This window comes from Microtus ochrogaster, chromosome 5, assembly GCF_000317375.1.
Source record: "Microtus ochrogaster isolate Prairie Vole_2 chromosome 5, MicOch1.0, whole genome shotgun sequence".
NCBI lineage: Eukaryota > Metazoa > Chordata > Mammalia > Rodentia > Cricetidae > Microtus > Microtus ochrogaster.
The window spans coordinates 88,151,115-88,173,456 of record NC_022012.1 but is presented as its reverse complement, the minus strand read 5'-3'; the positions used below and the strand labels follow the sequence as shown (position 1 = coordinate 88,173,456).

At 46.0% G+C, this 22,342-nt stretch overlaps 1 protein-coding gene across 1 annotated transcript in view; it reads left to right on the top strand.

Annotated features, from left to right (window-relative positions):
- Nucleotides 1-22,342, top strand: part of Tgfbr2 (transforming growth factor beta receptor 2) — an 89,260-nt gene that overhangs the window by 2,190 nt on the left and 64,728 nt on the right. Inside the window, exon 2 of the mRNA XM_013346451.2 lies at nt 17,232-17,306. Coding sequence (XP_013201905.1) covers nt 17,232-17,306 — 75 coding nt within the window. The remainder of the gene's footprint in view (nt 1-17,231; nt 17,307-22,342) is intronic.

The following is a 22,342-nucleotide window of genomic DNA, read 5'->3' as shown; positions in this document are numbered from 1 at the left end:
TTAGCTGACGGGCCTGGTGGGTCTTTTTAATTTGGGCTTTAAATAGTTTTATGAAACAGAGACTTTTCACATTTCTATGGAGTTGCGATTCCAGACTGTTTGGACAATTTGTTTGGAGCTGTACTCATGTGGTCGACGTTTTCAAAGACGGTTTAAAGATGGAAGACAGCTCCCAGGAAAGTGTGTGGAATCCCACTTGCCTTTTCATTTTCTATAGATGGAAAGGGTGTCGGGATTTCTCTGACATAAGTGGTAAATTGTGAGAACCGTTTTCAAGGTAACTTAATGCAAGATAAGATGTGAAGACACCAGAGATAGACTTACAAAGTCCTAGAAGTCCTTAAAAAATGAGTAAAACCCATCTTACACTTACAGTCTGCCAGATGAGCAAGTATATACACACACACACAAACACACAAACACACACACACACACACATACATATATAACCTTTTTTCTCGTGGGTATCTGGGGGTGCTATCCATGAGTGTTGGAATAGACTGGGCACGCACTTGGGTGCTCATGGATGTGGAGGTCAGAGGTTGGCATCAGGGGTCTTCTTTAATGTCTCCATGCCATTTATGGAGGCAGGTTTCTTTGATGGTGCAGGGCCTTTAGCTGAACCCAGAGTGTCCCAAGCTGGTTCGTCCTGCTAACCAGCTTGCCTTGGGGGAACTCCTTTCTCTGCCTGCAGGTGACCATCCTCCTGGCTGTTTATGTAAGTGCCTGGCAGGGATCTGAATTAAGGTCCCACACTTGCAGGACAAGTGCTTTTTGAGCTGAGCCACGAAATATACTTAGACAAATTTTAATTTAAAAAGTTATTTAGTGTGTGTATGTTGTTATGTATGTGCGTGTGTGTACATGTGCGTGTGTGTGCTTGTGTGTGTGCGTGTGTGACTGCTCTTGTGTTGAAGAAGTCAGAGAACAACTTCGGGAGTGAGCTCTCTCCCTCGATTACATGAGACCGAAGAACTCAGATTTCGGAGCTTGGCTGCAAGCACCTTTACCTGCTGAGCCCTCCTGCAGGCCTCACAAAATTAAAATGTTTGTTTTTGAGGTATTACAGCCACACTTGTAAATGCTCGAAAATCAGAAATGACTTTTAGAGAAAAAGATACCCTGGGAACGTCAGCCCTCGAAAACTATGGTTTTTATTTTTGAGGTGCCTACAGAAGGGTTCTCACAGAGAACTAAACCTTGGTCCTAGTGTCCCGGGGGTCACTGGTCCCTACAGACTCTTTAAGGACTAAGTCACTTTATCCAGGTCAGGAACTAGAAATCTTCTAGCCCTGGAGTTTAATCCCTGGGCCTACTTCTCCCCAACCTTCCCGTAAGATGCCTTTTCACCCACAGGGCACTTCCTTTAACGACATCTTATTTTTAACAAGTGGCTTTAATTTGGTGCCTCTGTTTTGACTTAGCGCCCCACATCGAGGACTCCTTATTAAAGGCCCACCCACTGGAGCTCCTCCGTGACATCCATGTTGCTTCATCCTTCTTCTGCCATCAGCATGCCTCCTTTCACAGCTTTCTTTACATTTATGAATTTTTGTTTTAAAATTTGGTTTAATTTATTTCAGTGTGTGTGTGTGTGTGAGTGTGTGTGTGTGTGTGAGTGTGTGTGTGCGTGTGTGAGGTAGCCGTGGGGATAGACATGAGAGTGTACTGAGTGTAGGTGCCCATGGAGGCCAGAAAGTGCTGGATCCCCTGGAGCTAGCTGGAGATGCGGATGGTTGTGAGTCTTTTTGTGTAGATGTTTGGGAACGGGATTGGGGTCCTCTGCAACAGCCCTTAACAGCTGAACATGCGCTCCAGCCACTGGGGGTGGCTCTATTTCCTTAACATTAATGCACCTTATTAATACTCTCTTCCAAAGTGCCTTCCAAGTCTTCCTTCTCCACAGTATTGAATATCTCCTGCTAGGGCATCAGTTCTCAACCTGTGGGTTATGACCGACCCTTTCACAGGGGTTGCTGCCCAAGACCATCGAAATGACACACGTAATGACTCATAACAGTAGCGAAATTAGAGTTATGAAGCAGCAGGGAAATAATTTTATGGCCGAGGGTCAGCACAGCACGAGGAACTGCATTAAAGGGTCGCAGCACTAAGAAGGTAGACAATCACTACTCTAGAGGGACATTAAGACCCAGGGGACATTCCCCCAGGTGAGTGGCACAGACCCATTCTTACTTCGTTTCTTTGAGCTCACCCCACATCATGTCACAGACAGACACAGGACACATCAGGGGCTTGGAACATGGTCCTGTCCTGTTTGGCTTTCCAGTCCCTGCAACCTAAATCCCTCATGTTTTCGTGAATGCCCCGGGAAGGTGTGCACATTAGATTTTACCTTCTCGGTGCCTCTGTGTGTGTTTCTCGTTGCCGTGTTCTTACTTCACCGCCTCTGTCTGATTATAGGCCAGGCCTAGAAGACCCACAGTCTTCACTCTTTCCTGTTACACAAGCTGCACCAAGTGTGTCCTGCCTGACTTTCTGTCGGATGGGCTGGAGGTAGAGTGAGGGCTGCACACTGCAGATCAGGTTGTCTTGGGTTCCAGTCCTGCCTCCCCCGTACTGACCACATAGCCTGGGAGTGCTTGGCACTCACTGTGGGAAACTGGGATGACAGACTTGAGGTAGGGTCGAGTGACTTAATGATTTCCAGTGTTGGCCCCATGTTCATGCCCCACAAACGACTCTGCTCACTATTAAGTCTTGAGTCACACCTGGAAAAGGCCTCATCGACCCTGCTCAATCTGACTTTGCACCTTCCAGGGCCTAGAGCTTTCCAGGCCTCAATTTAGGCGGCTGTTCCTTCTGTTCACTCTCTACTGCCTCTCTCTGGAACTCCTATCCTCCTGCTTTTTCTCATCTTTGAAGACCAACTTGGGCCTCCTAAGGGAACCTGCTTGGATGTGCCAGGAGGGCCACCCCCATTGTGCCTTGCATCCCCTCAAAGGCAAGCAAGGTCTGTCACTCAGCGACCAGTCCCCAGGGCTGCCCCAGGCTGACACATCAGCCACTTTCAGGAAGGGCTGAGCTGAGCGTCCCTTCACCCTGCTGGGGAAAGTGTGACTAGGACACAGCCTTTACCACCCAGGCAGTCGTGGGCATTGAGTTTGGTCTTGAATGGTTAGATTATCTGATCAATGAGGCTTTGGTTTACTTTGCAGCACCTGCACTTGAACCCAGAACTTTGTGTATCTGCCATCCCTCTCTTGACTTGATATTTTGTAGTGGGGTCTCACAGAGTCACCCTAGTAAGTCTTAAGTCCCCTGGGGCAAAGCAGCCCTTCAGCCTGCATTGCTTTTGCCTCAGCCCTTAAGAACTAGGCCCCAGGCCTGGGCCTCTGGGCTCAGCTTGGCTATTTCTATGCTTTGAAATCGGTTCCTATGTTCTGACCAAAGATAGAAAAAGATGTTTTGACTTTTGACATATTCTTAAGCTGGTACAGAGGCTAAATTATGATACTTTAGAAAAGTTTTCACCTATAAAATTATCTCATGAATGCAAGATTTTCTCTTTTTTACTTTCTCAGAGATTGTAGAATGGAGACAGAATTGCAGAATAAAATGCTGAATCTAAATGTAGGTTTTGTCTTTTGGGGGTGTTATTTGTTTGTTTTTAAGACAAGGTTAAACTCTGTGGCCTAGGTTGGCCTGGAATTTGCTGTAGCCTAGGCTGGCCTCACACTCGTAGCAATTCCCCTGTCTTAGCCGCCCACATACTGCTATCGCAAGCATGAGCCCACTTGAATTGAATTTACATTTCCTTGTGCACCCCGGCTTCGTGTTTTGGAGTCTGAGCACTGTGTCTTAGGGAAGTATTTCCTCCAACACCAGCTGTCTACCATAGAGCATCCTGGGGATTATTTAGGTCAGATACAAACCACCAAGGCATTTCAAAATAGGCTGCACAGAACTTTACTTCCTGGCCCCTGCTCTGCATACTCAGCCAAGTGCTACTTACAAGTTTACTGCTAACACCCGGCTAGGTCCCCTGCTCCAGCTCTTATGGATCATTGAATAGTTGAAGTTGTGGTTTTGGGAACCAGCCCAGGAGATGAGCAGTAGCAACACAGTGTGCACAGGCTGCTGTGTCCTTCTTCCTCTCTCCCACAGGTGTTTGCGGCCTCCGACAGGGGCAGAGGGCAATAGATTGCTCTGTTTCCATGTGGGGTGTGCTAAGGGGTTTGGACAGCTACACAGACACTTGGGATCCCCTTTAGGAGCAATTAGTAAGATGGGTGACATTGTTTATTTAATTTAATCATAGGAAGAAACCAGAAGATAATTCTTACAATTCTCTATTTTGTAAATAGATAGAAGCTACTTATATTCACTTAACATGTTGGGGGGGGTTGGGATGTGTAAGTGGGTCTTGATAGAGAAGCTGGAAGGGCCAAAGAGATGTCATATTTGAGAGTGGGGGAACCTTCCCACCTCAGGTGTCCTCAGCGTGTCAGCCCTGATTGGTTCCCATGCTTTTGTGATCTGCCATCTTGTTCTTATTTCATTTTGTACTTCTTCTTAGACATATTCAACTGCACATGGTATTGTATGGCCAAAGGGCATTTTTCATGGAAATATGTGCTGTGCCCCTTGATGACCTTTGAACCACAGAAGGTCAAAGCAGGAAGAGTATCCTATCTACACTTTGCAGTACCCAGCCTGACAGCGGCAGCGTCATGGGAACTAGGGGGACCTGGGTTTTGATATGCAGAGCAATTCAGCTGCTCGTGTTCCGCAAAGTTTATTGTAAAGTTCAAGTTCTGACCACATAGGACCATGACCCAGGCACAGGGCTCAAACAATTGCCAGGAATCAAATGTAGAATGGAGTTGACCTGACTTCATGAAGTTGGACAAGTTTCCTTTGGAGGTCCAGCTCATGGAAAGCCTGTAGCCAGGTTAAGATTCTCTTTTACACTGCAGCTTGATGAATTGTGACTTCTGACCTGGATCCTCCTTGTCCCCCTTCTCCTCCTTCTCCTGAGTCAGGGTCTCTTGAATCCCAGACTGTCCTCAAACTCACTGTGTAGCTGAGGTTGACCTTGAACCACTGATCAACCTGTCTCTAACCACTGAGACTACAGTCATGCAATATCACTTCTGGTTTATGTGGTCTTGGGTTCGAACCAGGGCTTTGTGACTCTAAGCAAGCACTCTACCCAGTGAGCATCCAGATAGCTTCTCACCAGAGAGCAACAGCTCTCTGGACTGCAATTGACTCAGTTAACCTCTGGCCTCCAGCCTAGGGGCTTACAGGGGACCTGGCATCTGTGTGTGCTGTTCCAGCTTACAGGAGCTGGAACTGTAAGCCATCAGGAGGAATTAGCTGCCAGGCAAGAACTTGTGATGGGCGAGATACTGTCCGGGAAAGGTCAGGCACGCCGGCGCTCCCTCTCTTTATCTGATGGAATATTTTCTTTCAAATACTTTCAGCATTGCAACTAAAATATGAGCCTGGTATATGAGCGAAAGGAACCCATGTCCTCAGGCCATGCCCATGGGGAGGGATACTTTAGATTTCTGATCTTTACTCTGCTCCCTTTGTGATCATGTTTGAGGTATTTGGATTGCCACACTTCTCCCCCCCCCACACACACACCCCGACATCTCCAACATGCAATGATGCTTGGGTCATTTGCAAAGACCTCTCTGGCCTCTGGTTGGACACTTTATACTTTAGAGGGGATAAAGAATGGAGGGGCGGGGTTGGGAGGATAAGGAAGAGGAGGGAGAAAACTCATTAGAAGATGTAATTTTTTTCTCAGTGTCTTGCATTTAAAATTTATTTTTATTTATGTGTACATTTGTATGCTAGTGTGCACATGTGCATTGGGTACCTGCGGAGGCCAGAAGAGAAGGTTTCCGTTGCTGTAAAAATGCTGTGGTCCTAAGCGATGTGCGAAGGGTAGGGTCTGTTTGGCTTATACAGGTCATCACTGAGGGAGGACAGGGCAGGAACTCAAGGCTAATAAGAACCTGGAGGCAGGAGCTGATGCAGAAGCCATGGAGGGGGGAGCCCTGGAGCTGGAGTTACAGGTGGTTGTAAGCTGTCTGCTGTGGGTGCTGGGAGCTGTGCTTGGGTCCTTTATAAGAGCAGCCCATATTGAGCCATGTCTCCATCTCCTTTTGATGGAGTGGGCCATGGAAAGGAAGACAAGATGTCTACCAGGGCTCCCATTTCCAAAGCAGGTCTTTAAGCAAGGCGGGATTTCTAAAGCTCACCCGGCCCTCTCAACACTGGGGAGTCATATTTGTCCATCAAGGCACAAGGGTATGATTCATTTGGGTCAGCTGTGCTTCGGTTTGGTTTGTGACTTTATCCATTTTGATCCATGGCCTTCTAATCCTGGGTCTTCTAGTGTCTGGGTGGGCTTGGCATGGACCACATTCCTCTGCAGAAGAATTGGGCAGGAGTTACATCTGCTCACTGCATCTTGTTTTCCCGGAGCAGAGAACATGCCCATTAATGAAAGCTAGGAGCCTGGCCACCTTCGAGAGTGAGGAAAGCTTGGGTTGGCACCGTAGCCATGCTGTTGCAGGAACGAGGGTTCAGTCAGCCGGGCTTGTTCTGTTGCAGCCGCTTCCAGAATCCACGGTGCCTTGGTTTCATCTCCTCCCCAGACTGAGATGATTAGCACAGGGAGAATGCATTTTTTCTGGTGTTTTGAATATTTCATTTGAGCAAACCATTACTTCCCAAGCATTCTTTAAAATTGGGGATCCTCGGACAGTTAAGAGAAGTAAAAGCCTGGCCTCTGCTCCAAACCACAGGACTGAGAAAAGCATGCAGTTTGTAGAACTTCACGTCTGGCTGAACACGCACGTCTGAAGGACAGTAAACGGTGGTCTGTATTGTCAACAGATGCCAATATAACTCTTCATCTAATAAAGATCTAAACTGTCTTAAAAAGATGGATTTAATTTGAGGGGGGTCACTCACTGGTGCCTGCAGATGACTGTCTTCACCCCCAAGTTCTATAACCTTCTTCGTTCTGTGCACCTGGTAATAGAGGGATCCGGAATGTTTGTGGGCACAGTTCCTAACTGTAGTGGGAGTTCTCTGAGATCCTCCTATGGCTTGGAGCATGCTGTGATCTCCCTGTATGTTAGGGAATATGAAAGACACCTCTCAGATGAGTTTTCCAATTACATTGTCTTATTTAGGTTTCCGTTGCTGTAAAAATGCTGTGGTCCTAAGCGATGTGCGAAGGGTAGGGTCTGTTTGGCTTATACAGGTCATCACTGAGGGAGGACAGGGCAGGAACTCAAGGCTAATAAGAACCTGGAGGCAGGAGCTGATGCAGAAGCCATGGAGGGGGGAGCTGCTTACTGGTTTGTTCCCCATGGCTTGCTCAGCCTGCTTTCTTACAGATCCTAGGACCATCAGCCCAGGGGTGGCACCACCCACAGTGAGCTGGACCCTCCCAAGTCAGTCAAACCTCAATCAAGAAAATTCCCCGCTGACTGCCACAGGGCCATTTGGTGGAGGCATTTTCTCAAGTGAGACCACCCCATTCCAATTGACTTTAGCTTGTGTTTCGTTGATGTAAAAACTAGCCAGCACATATAGTGAGTCTTTCAGATGATTTGGTTTGGGGATCTGAACGCACAGTTCTTATGGAGTACTGATTTTAGATTGTCTCAGTAGACATCAACAGTTCTCCACCTGCGAGAAGGCTCTAAGAGTTAAGAGAAATAACGATGTATTATTCAGTATGTTTCTCCTGCATCAGCATTTAAAACATAGTATCCTGTTTCATTTCCTCAGTGAGGTAAAATAAGGCCTGATCCATGTAATATGTATGTCATGGCTGATCCATGTACCATGTATGCCATACCTGATAGATGGCCTCAAGACGAACCTGCACACTGCCCTGCAAGTGGTGAGCTCTCGTCAGACTCACGGAGGACTTTAGGTAACTTTGGTGAGACAGGTGTCAAATTGAGAAGGACTGTGGAAGTTGAAGGCTGTAGTGTGCAGTTGACGATACATGAGGTAAATCCAGGAGGATTTGCCATAAAAAACATTTTAAAGTGAAATTCACTTCTCCTCCCTGGTAGACACCCAGCTCCTGGTCTGGCCCTGTGGCTAACAAGTATCATCAGTGCAAACAGTAATTAGGAAACCTCACAAGGGTTTTGTTTTCCTGCTGGATGTTTTCCTAAGTCTGGAGACAAACCAAAATATTTATATGGAATTACCTGTAATGAAGTATGAAACAGAAAGAAAGTTTTGTAAATTATTAAGGAGTAAATCGTCGAGAGGTTGGAGACATGACTCCGAGACTGTTCTTCCAGAGGACCTGAGCTCAGTTCCCAGCACACACTTTGTAATTCCAGGGCCAGGGAAATCTGACATCCTGTTCTGGCCCCCACAGATTCCTCGTTCACATGAGCATACCCACACAGACATAAATGCACACACACAAACAAAAGTACAATTAATTTCAAAAACATAATGAATGAAAAATTCTGATTTGGGTCTTAGAGGAAGGATGGAGGATTTTTTTTTCTTTCAATGAAAATATTACAAGATCATTGGGTAAGATGTTCAAAAAGCAGGTACAAAACGTGGGGAAGATTTTGAGAAGTTTGTCAAGCCACTAGTAGCCAAAACGATTTGATGTTTTTATACATATAAAGGTTTTTGTCTGTGGCACTTGTACTTTGTATGATACCATGCTAATAGTTCTAAAAGAATATTCACTCACACAGCCAAATTTCTATTCTTAATTATGTGTTAGTGTCTCAACAGAGTGCCTCTAAAACACATAAACATCACCTTCCTCAAGTCTTGAAGCTATGCCTAATGGTATTGTTCACTCCCTGGCTTAGAGATGAATTTAAGAATACATCTTTAAGAATGTCTCCCCATCCTTTCCCCTGCTGCAAACAGACTTGAGTCTGCACTGTGGCATCACCAAACAAAACCCTCCCCCTCACCCCTCACCCCTCACCCCCAGCACAGCTAAAACCCTTCATCACTTGCCCCCTTTCTAGTCCTGTGCCAAGGAGAAACCACATTGGGAATGTGTAATTACCACAAGACCTTGATCTTAACTGAAAGAACTGACCCTTATTTTCTGAGACAGCAGGTAGGGGCTGAGGCACCAGGAACAACAAGGTATCCAGGCGAATCTGCCAAGTGTTGGCTTCAATGAGGCTTGTTTTTAATGACTTGTGAAGAGAATTGGACTGGCAGAGATTTTCTCCTTTTTTCTTGTCTTTCCCTTTCTTTTTGTGTACGTGCATGTATGTGTGCGTGTGCACAGGTTATGGGCAACAGGTGCATGCCTACCACAGTGCACATGTGGGGGTCACAAGAAAGCCTAGGTCTTCTAACAGCTATGTTATAGAGAGGTCTCTCCTGCTTTTGCTGCTGCACCACGGAGGCTCCTGGAAATCAGGCCCCAGGTTTGCTAGGCAAGTGCTTTTTATCTGCTGATCAATCTCCCTTGCCCAGACAGTTTTTTGAGAAAGGATCTCTCATCGACTTGGAAATTGCCAATTTGACTGAGGTTCAGGAAGCCTCTCTACCTCGCCAGTACTGAGATTACAATCTTTGCTATGCCTGGCTTTTTATAAAAGTCCATTTTTCTTATTTTTAGTTATGTGTAGGTGTCTGGGTGTGTGTGAGAGAGTGTGGGAGCCCACAAAGGTCAGAAGCATTAGATCCCCATGGAGCTTGTATTATAGGCAATTGCCACCTGCCCAACAATGGCACCGAGAATCAGGCCCAGGTCCTCCCCAAGAATGGTGCACACACTTAATTGCTGAAGCATCTCTCCATCCCCTATGGCTTTTTTATATTGTTTCTGGGGATCCAAACTCAAGTTTGTGTGCCTTACCCACAGAGCTACCTGAAACATGCAATTCTTTATGCTAATAGAGAAATTTACCAAGTTTGACTTAGAAAACTTTTATTAAATCCTGAACTAATCCAAACAGGAAACTATGAAAACCCTTACAGGTCAGACCCACCATTTCCCTGGAGTTTTTAATTCACTATTATTGTCATTTAAAAATGTATTACTGTAGTTAAGAATTCCCTGCTGCAGGTATGTGAGTGACAGACTGCAGAAATAGTTGGTTTGTTTCAACTGGAATTCATATCTAACTCAAGACAACCTTAGTTGGTTTGGTGGTAATGCCATTTCTCTTTGGTCTATTACAGTGTTTGCTTCTGATCTTTCCTTGAGTGGGTAAAATGTTCAAGAAGGCTTTTCTCATGGTAGAGAAATCAAGAAGGGCTTTGCTTTATCCTGAAGAAGACCCAAGGAGTACTTATGTGCCTTGGATGGGAAAGGAAATGTGCGTGGGTATAATTAGTGTTCTCTTGCCCTTCAGAGATTGGCCCATCACTTCCCTTAAAATACTCTTAGAGAAGACAGACATAGCCATGGCCTGGCAGCTTCTAGACTGCTGTTTTAGGCAGGGAGGAGCTGCCGAGACCTGTAATTGCATTTCTCTTTAGTTCGCAGACCCTTGTTAGGCCCAGGGTATGGATATTTTGGTGTGTGTGTGACAGAGAGAGGGGGAGGGGAGAGAGAATCTGTGTGTAGGTGCACAATGTATGCAAAGGCATGGGGCAGCCTTGGTTTTCATTCTCCAGAGACCATCATCTTGTGTTTTTGAGACAGGGCCTCTCATTATCCTGATTGGCCAGTGAGTGCCAGGCATCCACCAGTCCCTACCTCCCCAGCGTTGGATTATAAATGTGTGCCATCTAATGGCTTCTGAGGATAGAGAGGGTCAATTTTTTAAGGGTGTGGCTCATGGTAGTTCAGTTACATGCCAGTGGAATGGCCCCACACCCAGATGTCTATGGACAACACACATTGGCGTTAATGGGTTACGAAAATAATTTTGTTAAAAAGAGAACATGAAGTTGGGGGATAAGGAGGAGGGGTAGATGTGGGAGGAGTTAAGGAGAAGAGTTGGGGTCAATGTGATCAAAAAATACGAGGAAACATTCAAAGTGAAGAAATGACAAGAGAAGCCCAATTGCATGCCACCGTGCCCAGCGTTCTACACATGCTGACGTACAACTTGGGGTACACCTCAGGTCCTCATGTCTTTGAGGCAAGTGCTCTCTCCTTGAGAAGGCATAGCCTTCTCTCACCTCCAAGTATGGGACACTCAGTGACTCTCACGTGACCATGTATCATGTTCAAATTTTATTCTTTAGAACCTATATAGTAATCAGAAGAAATAGTCATTTGATAGCTTCTGCTTTTGCAAAAAATACATGGAAAGGAAAAGCAGGGTACAGCTTTGATGACAGACACTCTGGAATCTCTGCAGCTTTGTAGTTCTAGACTGACTTCAGCACTCTTAGCTCGTGCTGAGCACTCTTATCTTTTGTTGGAACCATTGTTAGGAAAGCTCGTGGTCATCATTCCCAGGCCGTTCTCACTACCTGCTTTTTGTTTCTGGAGTGCAGGGCGCCATATTGTCTGCTGTCCTGCCTCTGTCTCCTCTAGCTGTGGCCTCCCTTGTCCTTCACCCTTCAGCAGCCTCCTCCCGTGAGTTCATGTCTCAAGAGCCTAAATCTTGAGCCCCTGTGCTTCAGAATTGAACATAGTAGGTATCTGTTTCTTATCGCTGGTGGCAACTAAAGATTTTCTGGTAATCACTGTTCCTTGTGGTCCATCCGGTTGGCATCCCTGGGAATCACCTACAGCCTCAGAGATTTTATTTGTCAAGATCCCCAAAAGGCATTTACAAAGAGGGTCTACTTGTCTGCTGCAATTTCCAGTGCCCCACAGGCTGGACCCATCATGCAGGAAGAGGAGGATTCTTAGGGGAGCTGTCCCCATTGTTAAAACATCTTTCCCTAGGCCTGTACCCAACACTCTATGCCTGGCAGGGGACTGTGCCCTGGCCAGCTGCCAGTCAACAGAGGCAGCTTGCTTTACTGCAGCCTCCCTGGGCTTTTCAGCCACCAAATGCCCATTTCAAAGGGTCTGATTCTCTATGGAATACACACCAGTAGTCGTGTGACATCATCAGAGTCTGCCTTAACATATGTAGGCTTTAATCCATGTTGCGTTCTTTGTGACATGGCATCCCTTAAAATGTCCTTCCTGCCCGGTGCCAAGTGTGTGCCCAACAAATTAACAAATTAATGACAGTTATTTGGGGAGTCCGTTCTCCTCAGTCTCTCAGTGTTGTTACTTTTGAAATTATCTATTTGCATTATTTATGTAATAAATATTTTCTCTTTACACATTTATTTATTTTGATTAATGCCCCTAAGTAATACAGTTCTCAGGGTTAAGTTGCTCACCTTCCCAATTGCTTTCTTGCTTTTTTTTTTATTTTAAACCTTTTCCATCTGAACTGTATTTGGCATGAAGAAAAAAATAGAATAAAACCTTTCCACTGCCTTCTGTGTCTCATGCTGATTCCTGTTGATTTGAACCTCAGCATCTTCCTCAGACTGGCTTGCACCCTGGACCCCTTTAGTGAGATGTTTGTCTGCTGCAGAAACCTGGCTGTGTGAAACGCAGGGCCACCTGGTTTCAGCTTTACTCTCCAGCTAAGTTACTGCAGCGCCACTTTCTGTCATCAAAGACTCTCCTCATGATCTTCCCCTTGGTCACCCTGTCTCTAATCAGTCGTCAGTTGAATCTCTCTTGGGCCAGCATTCTGTGGGTTCTCTCCCTGAGTCCTCGGTGACCACATGACTTTCCCTCCTCTGTGTGGCTGGTACATACTACCGTACCAGCGCTTTGCAGATGACTTTCCCTCCCTGCATACGATAGCCAGAGCTTTGCAGATGCCCTTCTTGAGGATAGGCATGGATCAGACCGTGTCTCTCTCATCTCCCATTCTGCTATTGCATACTTCATGCCCTGGCTCCTACTAAATTCATTAACTAATTAATTATTTTTCGGTGTGTGTTTATGGTTTCTATGAGGATATGCATTTGTGTGTATATTCATGGTATGTGTGAGGGTACATGTGTGTGTGTGTGTGTGTGTGTATGTGTGTGTGTGCATTCCTGAGCATACTAGAGAACAGCTGGACAACTTGGACTGTCAATTCTTAGATGCTATCAACTATTTTTTAGATAATTAAAACTTTATTGTAAAGAACTTTCATATATAAAACATTACTCAGTGAGATTAGACCCAAAATTTATACATCTCAATGGACTTGAGTAGATCACTTATTTGATGGGCCTGGATCTTGCCAAGTACACTAGCCTACCTGGCCAGAGACTTACATATCTGCCTGGGTTATCTATGGAAATCACTAATGGTTGTGAGCCACCATGCAAGTACTAGAAATCCAACCCAGATCCTCTGCAGGAGCAACAGACGCTCTTAACCATCGAGCCATCGCTCCAGCACCAAGGCTACATCTTTAACTCCTGTGAGCTCATTTAAATCTCCATCTTGCTCGCTGCCTCTCTTGCAAGCTCATTCATATGGTCACTTGGCCACCTGCAGTGTGTGCCTTCTCACATTGGTATTAGACTGAAAACCCCCCAAGGGAATGGCCGTTGTCTTCCTTTCCCCATCTCCTTAGCAAATGTTCTCAGTACACATGTTTGTGTGCATGTTGTGTTCCTTACCGCTCTCAGTTCCCGGCTTTTAAAGGCAAAGGAACAGGCTTGTGAGCCTAGGATACTTGCCTTCTTGCTATTAAACATTACTGCCAGAGCTTTGCTACCTATAGCTACAGGCATGCTTCATAAAATACTGGACTTGTAGGAAGTCTTACATGATCCACTCTGTTGCTGTCTACAGTACAGACTTGCTCAACCTCCAGTCTTTCCTTCTGTGCATCTGGGGGTGGTGCACTGGGAGGGGGTTACAAAGCCTGTTGTTCTTTTGTACATTGCCTTTGTCTGTGATGTGCTTATTCTTTTGTCCATCACTTCGGACAGTGTGATTCTAGAAGCTTGCAGAACTCAGAAAGTCAATTTGCTTAGTACAAGTACTGGCCCCTGCTGCCTTCCTTCGTATGAATTGTATGTTGTCTTCTGCCACGCCAGGACTGTTGGAGGAGGGATGAGAGACTGTGGAGGAAGGGGAGAGAGTTGGATGACTCTTCTTCCTGCTTGAGAATAGTCCGAGTGTCCTTGTCACGAAGGTGGCCCTTTCTGTGAAAGCCCTGTTAGAATAAGTGACACATTTGTAACCATTGACTATGAGCCCTTGTTGTATGGGTGCTCAACAGAAGCAGGTTGGGAGGCCATTCTGGAAAGCCTGTAACCCTCTCCTCCACCATGGTGTTCTCGGCTCCATGAGACAGCGCCAGTGCCCATGTAGCCTGGGCACCGTGAGCTGTGTGTTTCCTGCTCTGCCTGCAGGCAGATCACCACCCAATTCATACACCGGATCATCCCTGTGATGCCTCCTCTCTGAGAAAAGTATGAAGTAGCCAGTGATATCAAAACATCCCTCTGGCTTTGTGCGAGGTAGATTTTCTCACCATTGTGACAACAATACTTGAAGGTAAATAGATTCTTTGGTTTGGGTCCATTGTAATCAGGAAGGCCTGGTGCAGAGGTCATGGCCACTCTGACAAGGAGCCTCTTGCAGGACTTGATCACATCTGAACAAAAGGACAAGGGAGCAGACAGCTTAAGCTAGAGCCAGAGGCAGCTGCTGCTTGCAAGGCTCAGCCCATGTGACTTATTCTGCTGGGGTGGGTGTGGTCTGGAAGAGTTCACACCCTCCCCACACAGTGCCACCTTCTGGAGATGCAGTATTCAGACATAAGCCTGTGGGGCATTCCACATTCCGGCCTGTCAGCAGGCATGCGCTGCTGCCTGAGCATTTACACACTCCGTAGAGTCAGAAGAATGAAAGAAAAGTTAATAACCTTAGCCCTAATAGTCCGACACTTTTCAGAAACGGTTGAGAGATAAGACTCTTAATTTGACACACCATTGGTTAGCTTTAAAAACTGCCAAAAAACCTTCATCTTCCAAGATTTTAATGATGGTGTTGGTGAGAGTGTTGTGGCCATCATATGATCACTTACACCGTTCAGGACATTACTGGGCATTATCACAAACTCACCCACTTATTAATGAGATATCTTGAGAGTCTCCGGGGCACAGAAGCATACCCAGTTTCTTTTTAATAGTGATTAATTGTGCTATTTGACAATTCCATAATGCATACAGCACGTTCTACTTCCTCTCCCTGTCCTCTCTTATCTCTCTCTCTCTGCGCCACCCTTCCCCTATCCCACCAGCACGTGACTTGGCTTTGTGACCCGTTTAGATAAGCAGGGCCACCCATATGACAGTTGAGTTGATGGCATCCAGTTTCTTAACAGTTCACCATGATCTTCTTGAATCAGAGCCATAGCTTCAGCTCCCAGGATCTGAGTCCATTGGATTTATCTCTTTCAATGTGCAGAAAAACGCCCCCCCCCACCTCTTCTTTTTCTCTTGGTGTTAATATGTATGTGTTGCATGTGTGTGTGTGTGTGTGTGTACATATATGTGTGTGTGTGTGTAGTTGTATGTGTGTGTAGTTGTATGTGTGTGTGGAATGTGTTTATGCATGTGTGTGTGGAGTAGTGTGTATGTGAGTGTGTGTGTGAAGTTGAGAGATTAATCCTGAGTGTCTCTCTATATTATTATTATTATTATTATTATTATTATTATTATATTACTGACAAAGTAGCTCTCTGAATTTGGAGCTCATCAATTAATTAGGTTAGACGTGCTGGTCAGCAAGCCCCAGGGATCCTCATGTCTCTACCCTCCCAGAGACAGAATTTTAAGGAATCGCCACCATGCCCAGCCTTTTTGTTCGATTGCTGTGAACTTGAACTCAGGTCCTCTTGCTTACATACAGACACTTTACCGACTGGGTCATCTTCCCCTGCAACTCCTTGTACATAAAGAACAACTGGCCTAGGTATCCAGTGTCTATGTAAGTCAGGCTTTGCCAATCAAAATAGCCCTGTTCTTCTCCAAATATTTCTTCAGGTGTTCATCTTTTAAAAGTTCTGGGAAGGGAGATGAGAAAGAATAAGCAACCCCTGATAGAAGGCTAGTTGATTATGACTGGTACTGCCTTTGCAGGCATCCCTGGGAAGCTTGGGGGAGTGTCATTGACAGTGTGGCTTCCAGTAAATCTTCACTATGATGTCACCAGGGTGTCGACTACTTGGCTCTTATGCTCTCTGAATGGCAGGGTCCTAGAGTCAGAAGGAAATGGGGAGATTAGAGGGTCCAGATGACATTCTCTGGTTCCAAGCAGAGCGTAGGCTGCCTTCCGGGAGGTCAGTGTGCACTTCGTGTGCACTCTGTTGGAGTAACCAGGGACACATCAGGGCCAGTCTAGTAAATGTCACTGCTCTGTTGGTTATCCTTCTCATTGCTGCAGTGCCTGAGACAGAAGCAACTCAAGGAAGGGAGGCTTGTTTTAACTCACAGTTATGATGTTGGAAGCATGGAGTGGGAGCCTGAAGGAGCTGGTCTCACTGTACCCACGGTCAGGAAGCAGAGAGAGGTGCCCGCTGGTGTTTGCTTGCCTCCCCCTTTTCATTCAGCTGAAGGGCCCAGCCTGTGAGATGGGGCTTTCACATTCAGGGTGGGTCCTCTCTTCAGTTAAATCTCTCTGGACACACCCTCGTAGACACACTGAGTTGTGTTTCCCTGACAACTCTAAATGTAACCAAGTTGACTGTCAATATGGGTCATCTCATTGCCTGTGCTCCTCTTTGTTCTGTATAATCTAGAGGCACGTCAAATGTCTTTCACTGTTTGAATAGACAGAAATGAATATTAAAACAAATATTTAAAGTGAGCATTAAAAGGAAATGATGAATATTAAAAACACGACCATTGTGTGGCCTGGGAATACAGCTCAGTAATGGAACGCCTGCCTTCTGGGAAGCCTGAACTTCAATTCCCAATACCACCCACGCAAAGGTTGCTAAAGTGGCTCTTTCCCCACCTCTCTCATGGTGGGAAACCAGTGCTCAGAAAGCAGGGCAGAAACCCAGCTTGAATTTCTTTATTCTCAGTGAAATGGGCAAAGAACAGCAGTTAGGCTTGGGATTGCAGTCTCATAGGTCTGAAGACAAACTATTGCCCATGCCTGGCTGTTATGTTCTGTATTTAATCTTTAATAGGAATACAACACTTCGTTAACTGAAAACTGTGTTCGCTTGCTTGCCATTTCCAATCTCAAAACTGCCCTCTGAAGGGGTATAATTCTCCCTCCCATTTTACAGATGTGGAAATGGAGGCCCAGAAAGATGCGCCCATCCACCTAAGCTGTAATAGGACCATCCATCCACTGAAACGCTGTAACGTATTGCGAATTTGTCTTTTCGCCTTTCTATCCTTTGTACTTTATTCTTTCACTGCTTACTTTCTGCATAAGTCTGCGATAGAAATCTGTGGTCCTGGGGCTGGAGAGCTAGGGGCACATGCTGCGCTTGCAGAGGACCCGAGTTCTCAGCACCCACATTAGGGCAGCTCACAATGGCGTATAACTCCAGCTCAAGAGGATCGAGCACCCTCTAGATCTGGCCTCCTTGGGCATTGCACTGATGTGCACAAACCAATTCACAGACACACACAAGGATGTCTCTACCCCATCATATTTTCACATACTACTAGCTAAACTGTGGATGAGGTTGAGGGTGGGGACTAATACCAGAAGCCTAGTTCTCACTTTGAACGTTAGAATGATGGAGAATTTCTTCTTTCAGGTCACACTTCTTTGAAGTCTTTTGCCCCTGTACCCCCATCTAGTGGAGTTCAGACTGTACAATGTGTCTTTTTACTCTCTTTTGCTTGTGGGGGCAGCCTCTCTTCTGGGCACCATTGTGGTCTTGTTAATCCCACTGGTTGAGAATACTACCAGTACCACGATTTAAAGCCATATTTGAAGCAAACTTTAAGTAAATACTGGCCTGGTGGATGGACGCTAGCCAAGTCCATGCACAGTTTACCAGGCAAATGGCTCCAAGTCACAGTTTGCAGGGGCTTAATATTTCCCATGAGGTCCAATCAGGGGCAAGCTTACATCCTGATGTATTTCCTGCCTGTGAACCTCCCACTCACATGTGACCAAGCACTTCTGGTGCAGATGGATCATATAAACTTGTTTAGGGGAGTGAAAACACGTGGCTTGTTATGTCCTATAAAGAGTAGCCTCCAGCATTTCAGGAACTGTCTGTCCTTGGGCAAGGGGCTTGCAGCTCAGAGGCATTTTTGTCTCCTGGATCTCTAAGGCACAGTAATTAAAACTTAGGCTCTCACAGTCTGCCCTCTTGAGGCTGGATCGCCATTCCCAGGAGACACATGTTGCCATTTATAAGATGCTGGGTAATGATGGGACAGTCCTAGAATCCCAGCACATGAGACGCGGAGGGAAGGAGGGTCAGGAGTTCAAATTCAAATATCTGGTCAGCCTCAGTTACAGGAGCCCTGTCTCAAAATACCAAAATAAATAAATGAAAACATATAATAGACAGCTAGTTGCTGTCATTCTGTGGCTCCCCCCTTTCCCGGAGCTTCAGGTGCCCAATACATCGGTGAACACAAGCATCTCTGTGTAAGAAGAGCAGGTCCTCACCCTGTCGACCTAGAAGGCAATTGTTAACTTTATGTACCCTTCCAATATAGCTGCTTAATTGTGAATCTCCATATAAAGATGTGGAGAAGAATAAAGGTGTTTCAGAGGCAGAGCAGGAGTAAGAGAGACACCCAGGGTGTCGTCAGATTGCTTGGATAGAAAACAAGATTGAGTTTGGGGGTAGCACAGTCCCTGTACAGCTGCAGCATTTCCAAAGGACATGGGATAAAGAATGACCTGAAGGGCTGGGGAGATGGCTCACTGGTTAAGAGCACTGGCTGCTCTCAAGGACCTGAATTCAGTTCCCAGCACCAAGTCCAATGGCTAACAACCACCAGTACCTAGAGCTCTGGGCAGGGAGGGGGGGGGTCCCATGGTCTCTTCTGGCTTCCCTGGTGCTTGCACACACACACACACACACACACACACACACACACACACACACTCATAATAATGACAAATAATAAAATGAATTCCTTTTCAAAGAAGAATGACCTTGGCTAGCAGACCGTGTACGTGACCTGCGTGACCTGCGAGGTGACCAAGCTAATAGGCAGTCCCAATTTTCCACAGATTGCTTTGCAGAAGTGTTACTCTGAAAAAGGAGAAGTTGAGTCATGATATTTTATTTAATTTTCGTCAAAGCATGAATTAAGTGAGCTCTGGGAACAGTGGCTTCATTTTCTCCTATGCCACTAGTCCTCAGCAGGGTGAGGTTCCTGCGGTTTGAGTGAGCAGGAGGGGCCTCGTGATCCTCCTTCCTACTGCAGGTTTTCCATTAGGGTCGGGCTTCCTGAAGTAATGACTGGATTAATGGATTTATGGTAGAACTGGCAAAGTTTTCCTCAAATTCTTAGGGATTTCACTGTTACGTTTTATGTACTTCCTTCTTTAAAAAGATTGCATATTTTTAAGTCTTCCAGAATAATCCTTTTCGTATAATCCTTAAAAATGACATGTACATACTGATTCTTGTATTAAGGAAGGAGTCACTGCAATAACAACAACGCTAAATTTGAGCATTTCAGAAATGGCCCTTCTTCAGGTTGGGACAGAGGCAGTGCACAAAGGCTAAGGAAGGGAATTCCATTGCAGGGAGAGAGTGGCTTAGGATGCATCATGTTGGCGTTGTATCTGTGTAACCGCGTGTTTTTTTCTGAATGATAAATTAATACACCACTGTCAGCTCTGAACTGAGGAGCCATTTTCTTTTGACTAATAGGAAGGTGATAGAGTCCATGAGCATCATGATGGGGAGCAGGGCAACAGGCAGGCAGGTGTGATTCGGGGGGGGGCTCATTCAGCCCCTAACACACCTCCTCCAACAAGGCCACACCTCTTAATCTGTCCTAAACATTTTGGCCCTTCTCTTTCAAACTAGTACAAGGTCCCAAGAATTTTAAACCAGCCTTGAACTCTGTCCTTGAACAACTATTCCTCCTGCCTCCACCTCCTGGCTGCTGGGATTACAGACTTACCCCGTCAGGACTAGTTTATGGGAAGCTGGGGATCAAACTCAAAGCTTTGTGTATGGAAGGCAAGTACTCTACCAGCTGGAGCACATCCCCAGACCTCAAGACACTTTCTAATTTTTAAAATTATTTGTATTTAATTTATTTATTTATGTGTGTGTCTGGTATATGTGTGTACACATGCATGCGTAGGGCAGAAGATAAACGAAAAACTTCCGGATGTTAGTTTTATTCTCTTCTTTTGTCATGAGGATCCTTCCTGGTGCTTGAACTCAGGTGCGGCGAACTTCTCGACCAGCGAGGAAGAACGACCATCACACGAGGATTCTTCTCAGATCACGCTTTAATAGAGTGCCTCTTGGTTGAGGGAGAGCAGGAAGCGAGCCCCCCCCCCAGAGCATTAAAGCAGCTGCTTATATAGGGAGTAGGCACACGGGTCGCCCTGTGATTGGTTGCCACCATCAGCTGACATTAGACTGCGTCAGGATAGGCCCAAGGACTCTAAACCACCGGGGAAGCGGGGGACACGGAGCTCCCAAAGGCATAGCCAAATATGGAGTTGTTTATTTCCAACAAGACAGGATGTCGGCGCCATCTTGTAATGGAGATCCTGTCCGGCTCCCTGTACTCAGGTCATCAGGCTTAGAGACAACCCCTTTGACCCACTGAGTCATCTCACCAACCTAAGACACATTTTAGAAGTTTGTTTCTCTTGGGTGGGAAGGGACTCACAGGGATGAACATCTGTTGAGAAGCTAGAGGCAGCTGGTGACTGCAGGGTTGGAGGGATGGGGGTAATGAAGTTGCTTTCTTCACTGGTGAGACCCATGGTAGGTTGCTGAGGCTACAGTGCAGAGCCCAACATCCATATGTGTTCAGACAACACTAACTGTCTCTATCCATCTATCCATCCGTCTTTGTCTATCTGTCTGTCTGAACTAGGACATAAGGTGGAAAGGAAACGGGGAAAGGACCTAAGAAGAGTTGGAAAGTGAGAGGTGGGTTTGATCAAAACAAGATACATTCATGAAAAGGAAAAATACAAGCAAGCAAACAAACAAACAAACAAGCACAACAACAAAAACTAAAGAGAGAAATTCAGCTTCATCAGGAAATTCTCCACTCCAGTTTTTCAAATGAATCTCCTCGTGTCCTGCTGGGAGGACTGGCTAAAGAGTTCTGCCCTTTCCAAAGATCATAACTGGCAGAATTCATTCTGAAGAATTTGCCCAGAGTGCCGGGCGGTGGTGGCACACGCCTGTAATCCCAGCAGGCAGAGGCAGGCGGATCTCTGTGAGTTCGAGGCCAGCCTAGTCTACAAGAGCTAGTTCCAGAACAGGAACCCAAAAGCTACAGAGAAACCATGTCTCGAAAAAAAAAAAAAAAAAAAAAAAAAAGAATTGGCCCAGAGTGATCTTTGAAGAAGAATGTTCACAGTGAAAATGAACGGCCCTGGAGCAATGTGTTTATCTTCCCTGCCTCATTCCCAAACAGGATCAGAGGTTGAGTCATAGGAAGATGCTTTGGGTTGGGCCTGACCACACCTGCAAACAACTCTGGAGGTGCTGTACCCTGGCTGGAGTGCTGTGCTCCAGACACTTAGAGAAGCACTTGTGGGTAACTGCTCACAGTCCAGCTCCAATGCACTTCCGTCTGTTAAATTCACCACTCTGTAGAGACTGCAGCTCTCTCCCCCTTCCATGTGTGTTCTTAAATGTTACTGGCTTTAGATTCATCTTTTTCATTGTATGTGTATGAGTGTTGTGTCTACATGCATGTATGTGTACCATGTGCATGGCTGGAGCTCAAGGAGATCGGAATAGGGTGTTGATCCCATGGATCTGGGGCTACAGACGATTTTTGCTGGGACTAGAACTTGGGTTCACTGCAGGAACAGCTAATGTGTGTGTGTAAATTTGGATATACATGTGTGTGAGGGAGAGTGTGCCTGCACATGCATGTTCATTCCATTGCAGGCTGAAGAACAACTTCCAGGGTCTTCCTTAGAAATGCCTTCTACTTTCTTTTTGGCACAGGCCCTTTCCCTGGCCTGGTGCTTGCCAAGTATGGTGGACTGGCTAAGGAGCAAACCCGGGGACCCTTCTTTTTCCACCTCTCCAGCCCTGGGAACATAAGCCCACACCTCCATGTCGGTCATCTTTCCATAGGTTCTGAGGATTGAACTCAGTCTCTTGTACTGGCAAGAATGTAACCAAGTGAGCAATTCCTCCAGCCCAGCCCCAAGACTTTGTCCTTTGCTGAACTGTGTTTCATTTCCAACCCTGGC